Here is a 10,812-nt window from a genome sequence, read left to right on the forward strand (position 1 = left end):
TGTGTTTGTAGGACTGGCGCCACCGGAGCGTCTCGGTGCGAGGCACCGGCAGTGGCAATGGCTGTGTCACGCCGAGGGACCGGTGAGCCCCCACTGAGGCGGGCGGGCGCAGCTGCCTGGTGCCTTTCCCAGAAGGAGAAAGCTCCATGGGCCCGGGGCGTGCGCTACGGCCGGTGCCAGCTTGTGTGCCAGCCTGGATCTGAAGCCTGCGCCTTGACTGCGGAGAGGCGGCTGTGCAGCGTGCAAAAGAAGCTCAAGACAATGAGCAGGCTGCCTTCTGGGGCTGCATTCCTGTTGTCAGGGGCATAGGACACTGCAAGTTGCTGTGATACATCCTAAATATCTAAACAGCTTGTGCCATTTCAAATCTGAATACTTAAAAGTGCAGATCAAAATCAATGGTTGAAATGGGTGTTAAACACCCATTCAAGTCTCAATATGTGACATTTTCTGCTTCCAACCCAGGTTGTAACGTGTTGGGTATGTTTATGATGTTCAGAGAAGCACGGGTACAGGTCATATTCATGCCTCTGCTGGCTGGGCCCTGCTCCACACAATGACTTTTTGAGGGTGCAAAGTGCCAGTGAGAGGAGACACAGAAGCTGTATAGCAGGGCTTTGTCTTCTGTGCACTGAAAAGACTTCTTTTTTTTGGTAGGAAGGAAACATGAAAGCAGCAGAGACAATAGCAAGAACAAAGTTAGAAGGCTGGTCACGGCTTTGGACCCAGGTGCTGAAGTGCTGCAGATGGCTGGGAGCTGCAGCAGGCGAGGTAAGTGCAGCCTGGGGGGCAGACCCTGCTAAGTCATTCTACAGCGTGGAGGAGGAATGATCATCTGCCCCACTTGCGGCAGCAGCTTCTTCACCAGAGTCCGTGGGTGTAGTGCTAAATTTGACTTTATAAAATAAGCTTTAAGGGAACTATGTGATGTAAAGTAATAAAACAGTTGAAGAACACTGGGCAGTGCTTGCTAATCGAGTAGGCGTGCGAACGCGTGCCGAGGTAGCTGGGAGCCTGGAGATACCAGGTAACGTCGGGCATTTTGCTGGAATCAGCTGGAAATGTGTGGTTCCAAAATAGCCCTGTATCTAGGTCAGAGAGACAAAACTGCAAAATAAGATGACTGTAGCTTTACTATATTTAGAGCAGGTTTTTACAGTGCTGATGAACATCCCAATCTACAGCAATACCAGGCTCTTCCAAGGGGAGGAAGCAGCAGCCGTCAGCGGATGAGTCTCCAGTACCCTGCTGGCGATTCCGCGCGAACGCGCGCAGGCCCACCTGAAGGCGCGGCGTGACATGAATGCAGGGGGCGGTTCTGTGACAGAAACACGGGCCGGGAGGCAGAAATGCGTTTGGCTCCGGAAGCGGTCCGGGGCGGCTCCCGCCGCTGTGAGGAGCGGAACTCCTGTGCGCGGAACCCCGGCGCCGGCCGCGGGAGCTGCCCGGGCCGCTCAGCCGGCGGCCTCGGGGAGGCGGGGCCGGCCTGCTCCACGCGCCGCCGCCGGGGCTGAAGATGGCGGCCGTGAAGGCGCTGGAGCTGTGCCTCAGGGTGGCGGGCGCTGCCGCGGCGCGCCCGGAGCGCTTCCTCAGGTACGGCGGGGCTGCGGGTTCCCGGGGCTGGGGAGCTCCCGAGCGCCGGGCCCTGTGTGTGCGGTGCGCACGCAGCGCGCTGCGGTTCGCGCAGGCCTCGGCGCCCGGGGAGGGAGGCCGTGTGCCGGCCGGCGCCTCTCCGCTGCCTCTCCGCTGCCTCTCCGCTGCCTCTCCGCTGCCTCTCCGCTGCCTCTCCGCTGCCTCTCCGCTGCCTCTCCGCTGCCTCTCCGCTGCCTCTCCGCTGCCTCTCCGCTGCCTCTCCGCTGCCTCTCCGCTGCCTCTCCGCTGCCTCTCCGCTGCCTCTCCGCTGCCTCTCCGCTGCCTCTCCGCTGCCCCTCCGCTGCCCCTCCGCTGCCCCTCCGCTGCCCCGGTGTCGCACAGCTCTCCCGAAACGCGCTGTGAACAGCGTCGGGCCCTGCCTGCGGCTGCTGCAGCATCCTGTTCCTTTCTTCAGCTTTCGGGAGCTAGGAGACGCAGCTTTCTGTTTCAGCCATCTGTGTTGAAGCATTGGTAGCTTTAGAGAAAAAACCGGAAGGGACTACTGAAATATAAATCTGAGAAGTAAGGCAGTGGAGGACGACAGTTACCTTTTTAAAATCAAGGGTCTATATCTTGGATGTTTGAGATGTTTAGTGCTATACTGTTTACATCCATTCTGTGATTCTATCCCTGAAACGTCTGGCGTGCTTACATACGATCGGATATAGTAACATGCAGCTGTAGAAGAGTAGACTGTTCTGTCCAGCTGGTACTTCATACACCAAGTGTAATGAAGCTGAACGGCTTAATAATTATAATGTCTTTATTTCTAGGAATGTTTAGTAGCAGTGCTTCAAGAGATGTGTAGAAAGTTAAGCAACAGCAGTAATTGTTGAAAGATGCTTTTCTGTAGCACCAAAATGCCTAAGCAGGTATAAAAAGAGCTGTAGTGTAACCACATGATTTACTTAATGGAAGATGTAAAATGAATGAAAGCAAGTATATTCTGCAAAACAGAAAATACAAAATTAACTGTTGTGCCTTTTAAAGCTCTTTTTTTTTTTTTTCCTCTACTCTTAGTGTGCAAGATGGACTGGCTGATGACTTCAGAGCATTAACTAAGACACTCTATGATTTGAATAAAGCTCTAGGTAATAATATAGTTTGTGGCGGTCCTCTAAAAGAGCTGGTGATAGAAAATTTTGATGAAGAACAGATTTGGCAACAGCTAGAGCTCCGGAACAATGCAGTTCTTGATTTCTTCAAGAAATCTATTGCAAGGGACGCCAAGGATGAAGACCTTTCCCTTCTCTCAGACCAGGAAGAGGATGGCTCTGATGCAGAGACCAGCGACGACAAGGAATTGGAAGACAACATAATGGAAGCAGAAACTGTACAGAACAATGTTTACACAAAAGATAAAACTAAAGCTAAAGAAAAGCAAAGTAAACTGAGAGAAAGCATAATGCAGAAATACAGTGATGAGGATTCTGATATTGACTTTGATATTGAAGCACTGGAGCAACAAACTAAAACAGCCAGGGAAACCACATTGAAAAAACCAGGAAGAAAATCTGTAGTGGATGACAAGTTTTTTAAGCTGGCTGAGATGGAAGCCTTCTTAGAACATGCAGAGAAGGAAAACAGGGAGGAGGAAGAAGATATTAATTATTTTGAAGACATCATCTCAGATGATGAGGAAGAAGAGTCTGAAGAAGCTAAAGTCAAAGTAAGAATATCAGTAAATTAATTTTCTGATCTCTCTCTTCCTTTAAATCAAAATCTGATATCCATTAGGGTGACTGTAAATTGTTGAACTCTGAGAAGAAACTACCGAGATAAATTTGATTAGGTGACTAATTATTACTTCTGAAGCTTTACTCTAATAATATTTTTGACATGACTAAGTGGTAACAAAACATCCTGGCATAGAAGAACCTGCTATTCTAGTCTCTCTTTAGATGGGTCTTGGGTTTTTGCATGAATAAAGGAAGAGATAGTATGTCGTAAGAAATAAATGAACTTGCAGAATTGCGAAACAGGTGACCCAGCAAATGAAAAAGATGTGTCAGTCAGCATTGACATCTGGCAAACAGATATCACTAAGATGACTGTGATATCTGACTAAGATAGATGACTAGATGACTGTGACTGACTAAGCAGAGCAAAGGGCTTTTGGCAACTTCTTTTTCCAGAGACATGGCTTTATAACTCTGATTTAACTGAAGTTGCTAAGTACTTGTTTCAAAAATAAATCTTTTATTATTTAATATTACCAAAGATTCTTACTAGCAAGTAAGAACTATGCCCGGGATATAAGGGAAAGTGTATGCATTCCAGTGAGTAATCTGCAAAACCTACTGCTCTTTTCGTATATGTTGAAATTGGAAATGAATTTAAGTGGTAGAATATTTAAAATACTTGTTAAAGAGATTAGTTTTGCTAAGATGCCCTACTACAGGCTAATGCTTCGGTAAACTGAGTTACTGTTACACACATAGTGCTATTTCCCAGGTGCTAAAGACTTTAAAAGACAAGGTAACCTTAGACTCCTGTCAGTCTAACAGTTTTGGTTTGGTTTGGGTTTTTGTTTTTTCTTTTTTTTTTTTTTCTCTCTCCCCTTCTTAGCCAATTAAAAGTTCTAGAGACTTGACATACAAGGATTTCTTTGATCCAATTGGTGATGATGATGATGTAGTAGCTAATGATGCTGAAGATGATCAGGAAGAGGAAGCAGACAGTGCTATCGAAGATCAGAATGAAGAAAGCATGTCTGAGTAAGCATACGCTTTATTCGCAGTTAAATTGTCCTTGTGATTTTACGCTGAAGTGAAGTAGAAAATAAAGTGTGTATTTCGGGCTCACTTTGGTCATGGTTTGCCATTCTCTGTTATCTGTTGTGTGATCATGATTTGCATGGTCATCTTATTTATAAAGTAGTTTATTTGCTTATCTTTTGAGTATTGTCTCTTCATATTTATATTAATAAATCATTTAATAGCTGTAACTTTAGTTGTTGAAAGTTATTTTTAATATGTGGAAGTTTCCCTAGTGTCCCCTGCTTTAAGTTTCAGTGAAAGCCTGTTGTATTTCTTAACTGTGGGTTAGTTGTAACAGGTAAACATCTAATGGCTGGCATATCTTCATGAAAGAAATTATGAAGACTTCTCAACCTTTGTTTTATATGAAATTCTAATGTTACAGGGTCGAGGATATGAATGAAATGATGGTGGAGAATACAAGAAGTAAAGACACCACTAAAAAAGTTACTTTCAGTTTGCCAGATGACAGTGAAACAGAAGTTGTTACTGATATGCAATTAGAGAAGGCCATCGAGCCCAGTGAAATAAAGTCTTCTTTTGAGAAGAGACAGGAAAAGGTAATTGTTGATTGTGGGATTTTTTTTGCTAATACTTCCAAACAGTGGCCAATATATATATATATTTTTAAAATGATTGTGTAATTTGTTCAGAGTCTGGCAAATATGAAGAGGCTATTTACAAATTAAGAAAAAAAAAAAAAGCAGCTTATCTACTTCAGGATATATATGCAGTCATATATTCCCTTATCTTTGTGTGAGGAGGAGTTAGAAGTACCTGAAATGGCTGTTAATTTCTTGCCGCAAGTTTACTTGTGAGCTCTGTGTTTTAAACTGCTTGGGCAATTGTCTTTTTCAGATGAGCAAAAAAATAAAAAGTTTAGAAGAACAGTTGTTAGAGGAGAAACCTTGGCAGCTTAAAGGAGAAGTGACGGGACATAAACGACCTGAAAACAGCCTTTTGGAGGAAACAGTACTCTTTGACCATGCAGTTCGAATGCGTAAGTAGTGAGAAGAGGGCTTTCCTGAAAGTGTGTTGCATACTATGTTGGGTTTTCTTCCCTTTAACCTTCCTGAAAACACCTGTGACTCGAGAGCAGAGTAACAAAACACTAAGTTAAACTTTTCGGTATGTTTTTGAGGTTGTACGTTTTCATGGTGGAAACTACAGGAAGCTATAATCTTTTTTGTTCGTTTTTAACATAACTGAAATTTCATTAATTCAGTGTCAGATTTAGTTATTTACAAGCCTTACGTAATATTATTACTCTTCCCAAGGTAGAGGAGAATATTATTTTATTTACTTAACTCACCTTCAATTACTACATTTTTGTTAAGGCTTTACTTTTTTTTTTTTCTGTTATTTATTCTTCATAGAACAAAACTTATTTCTTGCTGAAGAAACATTAATCTTAAAATTCTTCTTTCTCCTCTCAGCACCTGTGATCACGGAAGAAACTACTTTTCAGCTTGAAGATATCATTAAACAGAGAATATTGGATGAGGTTAATGTTATCTTACTTGTTCCTTCATATTTTGTTCATAGACTTGATTCACAGGGCACATTCTAAGGATGAGTTTGAAGCTCTTGAAACGTTAGGCGTAGAGTTATCTTAACTAATTTTTGTCGCTGGTTGTTTTATCCTTTTGCCTTGATGAATGTGGTTTTTAGATTTCTAAGGAGCTCTATTTTTACATGCCTGTTACATGCTAGGTTTTGGTGTGCTTCAAAAAAACAAGTGTTTGCAGATAAAACTATAAGGAATTTATCTGGAATATAATGCCAGTCTGTAAATTTTGTCTATGACCGTAACTGTAGTGCTCTGAGCATTCTGAACACTAACCAAAACTCAATTGTTTACTTCGTGTTTCTTAAAAGCCACTGATAAAGTATTTGTATCCCACAGCTTGTTAAGTCTTACTGTTAGTTAAATAAAAAGAATTGGTACATATGGGGGGAGAATATTTGAGTACTTAAGAAAGCTACATATTTGTTACACAATTTTTATCCTGATCCACTAAAAATAACTGTACAAGCTAGAGCTGTAAGTCTCTTTTTTTTTTTTTTTTCAAATGAAACTGAAACTTAATGAGTTCCTGGGTAGCCACATGCATAAACTAGTTACTGTGTCAGATAAATAATGTGGAAAATGTTCTAAATAAGCTGTAGCACTTGATATGTGACTGTCGTTGCATTTGGTCATTAATTTATGACTTCCTCAGGCGTGGGATGATGTAGTACCAAAAGAAAAACCAAAAGAGGAGGCTTTTGAATACAGGAAACGTATCACTTTGGATCATGAAAAGAGTAAACTGAGTCTGGCTGAGATCTATGAGCAAGAATACATGAAACTTCAAGAGGTAACGTGAGCAATGTCTTTCCTTTTGGTTTGAAGTTCACACCACGTAATCCTACATCTTCATCTGTACACTGCTAACTCTGTTTTCAGCTTTGTGGAAGTACTTAAATCTTTCTCTGAATTATATATTGTGGTGTTATCAGCCTTGCTGAAGTAAAATAGCTTTATGAATGGTGCTATAGTAACATTGCGTTATTAATGCAGCAAAAGGCTGAAGAGGAAGAAAATCCTGAACACAAAGAAATTCAGGAAATGATGGATTCACTCTTCCTGAAGCTGGATGCGCTTTGTAACTTCCACTTCACACCCAAACCAGTAAGTACATAAGTTTCATAAAGTTGGAGTTTTTCTCCCCTCTTTGAAACTGGATGCTTTTAAAATATATTTGGGAAATGGAAAATAAAGTAAATATTGAGTGTTATTGAGCTTGTTCTTATGAAATGCACTGTAATTGCCTCTAAACAAAACCAAATATTTAGTATCTACAAGCTGCTGTGAGATGGTGTGCTCAGTCCTGAATATGTTTCCTTATTTCTAGCCTGTGCCAGAAGTTAAAATAGTTTCGAACCTTCCAGCTGTAAGTATGGAAGAAGTAGCACCTGTTGCCATTAGTGATGCCGCTCTCTTAGCACCAGAGGAGATCAAGGTAAACATAAATAAAAATCATGTAAGGACCTAGAGAGGATCTGTATTGTTGATAGAAGGGTGTACTGTCTGACAGATCAATGGGAGAATTGTCACCTCTCACTCTGGGTTCCTCACCTGTGGACCACCTTGGCTAGCATTTTAGATTTTAGTGTTGGTTATTGTTGGGGTTTATTTGGGGCAGGTGCGCTCCCCCCCCCCCAGTAGATAACTGGAAGGAGGGGAAAGAGTTAATTTTATTTGGCTACTCTAGGCCATAATATTTATGCTTCATTTTTGTTCTTGACTATTACATGATGGCGATTATCTTCCCAACATATATATGGGTATTTGGAAAGAGAAAGCTGAAGGACAATAGGAAGAGCAATTAGCATGTCTTTGTACAAATTGTACAAATCTCACTTTCCAGCTTTTGCCAGTTATTCGCATTTGCCTTAATGTGGCATCATCCTGAGCTGGCTAAACACTTGAAATAATGGAAATGCTAAGACTTAAGTGCTGTGAAGTGATTCTTTTGCACGCTTACGGATCTAGAGATCTTGTTCTCTTTAGGAAAAGAACAAAGCTGGTGATGTAAAAACAGATGCAGAAAAGACTCCCACAGACAAAAAACGAGAACGAAGGAGGAAAAAGCTTCGTAAACGTATGAAGCTAAGAGAAAAGGAGAAACGTCAAAAGCTTCTTGAAAAGACGAAACCAGAAGAAGGCACAAAACTTAGCAAAAAAGCTGCTGCAGCAAAATTAAAAAGGCTTACAAAAGAAGGCAAAGCATCTCTGCTGAAGGTACGGCTCTCTTAAGTAGTTATACATAACTTGGAGCTTCCTAGCTGAAGAATATTAAAATCCTAAGGACAGATAATAGGTAGCTAGAGAGAGGAAAGGGAACTTTATCACAAAGAACAATGAAGTACAGGGTTTGTTTCCCTCCCATCCCTCTTGGCACAGCTATGTCTCCTAATCTTTCTCTATCCCCACAAAAATTCCTGTACACAAGTAGCGTATGCTTACCACCCAAACCTTGTTACCTCACCCGTGTCTGAGCAAATAGAAGAGGTAAATGTAGCTGCTGGAAGGAAAGAGGTAGGAAAAAGACATGGAAAGGGCAGATGCATACTCCTTTTTTTTTTTTTTTCTCTCCTGTCTCTCCTACGCCACCCTTGCTTTTCCCTGCATTCTTTTGAACTACAGTTTTGGAAGGACTGTTGTAATCCATACTTGTAACTGCCTTATGCAAAGTAGTGATAGGGGCCTGTAGAAGTACAGCTCTGGTTGCGCTTTGCAGTGACCCCGTGTTCATAACGCGTATTTATGTAGATGTTATTGCTTTAATTATCGATAAAGCATACCTACTTGTTTTTTGGAACCTTTAGAAGCTTAATCAGAGTATGAAATACGTTTGAATTAATGAGCAACTTAATCTTTAGATACAGAAAAATATGAAAAAATCGTATGATACAATTACTTTATATCAAAGTGTATTCACAAGCATTAGGTACTACTTTTCATTAATTTCAAAGTTCACAATGTGGTGTTCCTGCAAATACTAAGACTTTGCTCTTATTTCCTGTATTTGAACCATTCCCTTGATTAAATGGGACTTCTTGCATGCATAATTGAGGATGAGGTTTCTGTTCAGTTCTTTCTAAGCTTTGAGTAACTTCAGCAATTTCAAAATAGAGTGTTCCTATGTGACTTTCTGCTTCCTGTTGTGGAGCCTTCTCTGTAATCTCATCAAACTGGTTTTGTTTTGCATGCTATAAAACAGTAAACTCGTGTAGTACCTATGGTGCCTTATAAATTAAATTTTAAAAATCTCTGAGATTTTGAGGTATTAGAAACTGATAGGCAAAATAACTTATTACCTCTAAAATGTTTGCGCGTACCTTTTCAGAAGGAGGGCAGAACACAAAATATAGATATGTAGTTGTAGCTTATGATGTGCAAGGATCTATTCTTGATGCCTCTTCTTACCTACCTGGCTAATTAGAAAGGGAACGTGCTCTTTATTTCTTTAGATAGCAGGAGTGGTTATAAGAATGCGGTAAAAAATACCCTTTGAAAAATCAGTTACCAAATTATTTTTTTAAGTCAAATACTGTTATATGTGAGTAAGTAGTATAATGTTACTGTTTGTACACTTCTTGATTATAACAAATATTGTATCCCTTGACAGGATGAAGGTAAAGACAAAGTTTTGAAATCGTCCCAGGCCTTCTTTTCTCAACTACAAGATCAAGTAAAAATGCAAATCAAAGATGCAAACAAATTAAAGAAGAAAGAGAAGAAGCAGAAAGCTCTCTCTGTTCATAAACTGAAATTGTAATTTCCTTTTTTTTACATGTTGCATCTTGTATATATTAAAACATTTCTACATGAATGCTGAATATGAGTAGGTTTTATTCTGTGTCAGGCTTTAGAATGTTCTGTGAACTTCAGTGGTGATGTAAAGACACTTTCCTTTAGGTTTTACTTTTATTTTCTACCATAGAACTCTGATTTGGTCTTTTTATTCTAAAAAGAATGCTTCTTGCCATGGGCAGATACGTAACCATGTAGATTATTTGATATTTGTGCTTTGACTGTACAGTCTCAGTATACTCCGTAGCTTTCGCAGCTGCTGTTGTAATAGCTCTGTCTGTATTGCAGGAATGAGGGCATTTATTGAAGAACTTAAGGTGTAGCCTGGCAGTATAAATCGGAAGTTATCTTTTGAGATCGTGATTATCAGAGAGGACATAGAAGCTTTTTAAGCCTGCAGTAACTCAAGAGTAAGCAAAGGGTATGTTTTAACTTGCTGAAATATTTCCACTTTGAGAAATAGCCTTGATTTGCTCTTTTCTTAGCTGAACAAAAAACCAAAACCAAGTTCCAGCTTGTTCCCCTTTGACAGCCAGTTGTGAGCCTTCCTTACAGTGTTCATCGTTAAAGGAAATTTAAAATCTAAAGAGGGCGAGTTGTTTCAAATAAATAGGCTTTGTTAGAGTGCGGTGCCCGGGCTCCGCGATCGGCTGCCCGGCCTGCGCCTGCCATCGGCGGTGCATTGCGCTGGCCTGGCGCCGGGGGGCGGGGCGCGCCGCTCGCTCCCCTGGGCCGCCCGCGGCGGAGGGACGCTCGGCTGCGGCGCCGGTGCGTGGGGGCACGCCGGGCCGTGCGGCGGGGCGGGCTGCGCGGGGCTTCGGCTGGCCCGGGCGAGGGGAGGCGGCGGCCGGTGGGCGCCGGGAGGGGCAGCGGGGGCGAGCAGGCAGCTCTCGCCTGCCGGGCAGTGCCACAGGCGGGTCCGGAAAGCTGAGGCGCCGCTGCCCGCGTTCGCGCGGAGCCGCCCGCAGCCCCCCGGCAGCATGCGGAGCGGAGCGGAGCGGAGCGGCGGGGCCGCTGGGAACGGGCCCGGCGGAGCGCGCGGTGCCCTCGGCGCGTGCC

At 42.5% G+C, this 10,812-nt stretch overlaps 1 protein-coding gene across 2 annotated transcripts; it reads left to right on the top strand.

Annotated features, from left to right (window-relative positions):
- Positions 1–1,516: 1,516 nt before the first annotated feature.
- MPHOSPH10 (M-phase phosphoprotein 10) lies at positions 1,517–9,779 on the top strand. 2 transcript variants are annotated; one of them, XM_086620021.1, is made up of 11 exons: positions 1,517–1,593; positions 2,653–3,313; positions 4,201–4,349; positions 4,777–4,951; positions 5,250–5,391; positions 5,828–5,895; positions 6,614–6,751; positions 6,955–7,065; positions 7,289–7,396; positions 7,948–8,178; positions 9,569–9,779. In XM_086620021.1, the coding sequence occupies exons 1-11, from the start codon at positions 1,517–1,519 to the stop codon at positions 9,716–9,718; spliced, it is 2,010 nt and encodes a 669-aa protein (XP_086476147.1). In that variant the 3' UTR covers positions 9,719–9,779. The 2 variants fall into 2 exon arrangements, with proteins under 2 accessions (XP_086476147.1, XP_086476146.1); XM_086620020.1 differs by having other exon boundaries at positions 2,653–3,301.
- Positions 9,780–10,812: the final 1,033 nt, after the last annotated feature.

The sequence above is a fragment of the Tauraco erythrolophus genome, chromosome 14 (genome assembly GCF_009769465.1).
Source record: "Tauraco erythrolophus isolate bTauEry1 chromosome 14, bTauEry1.pri, whole genome shotgun sequence".
Lineage (NCBI taxonomy): Eukaryota > Metazoa > Chordata > Aves > Musophagiformes > Musophagidae > Tauraco > Tauraco erythrolophus.

Bases quoted from the DNA above. Each gene is read 5' to 3' on its own strand.
- MPHOSPH10 (XM_086620021.1), top strand. From the start codon at position 1,517: ATGGCGGCCGTGAAGGCGCTGGAGCTGTGCCTCAGGGTGGCGGGCGCT. The intron at 4,350-4,776 runs GTAAGCATACGC...CTAATGTTACAG, and splicing joins AATGAAGAAAGCATGTCTGA to GGTCGAGGATATGAATGAAA. The intron at 4,952-5,249 runs GTAATTGTTGAT...TGTCTTTTTCAG, and splicing joins TTGAGAAGAGACAGGAAAAG to ATGAGCAAAAAAATAAAAAG.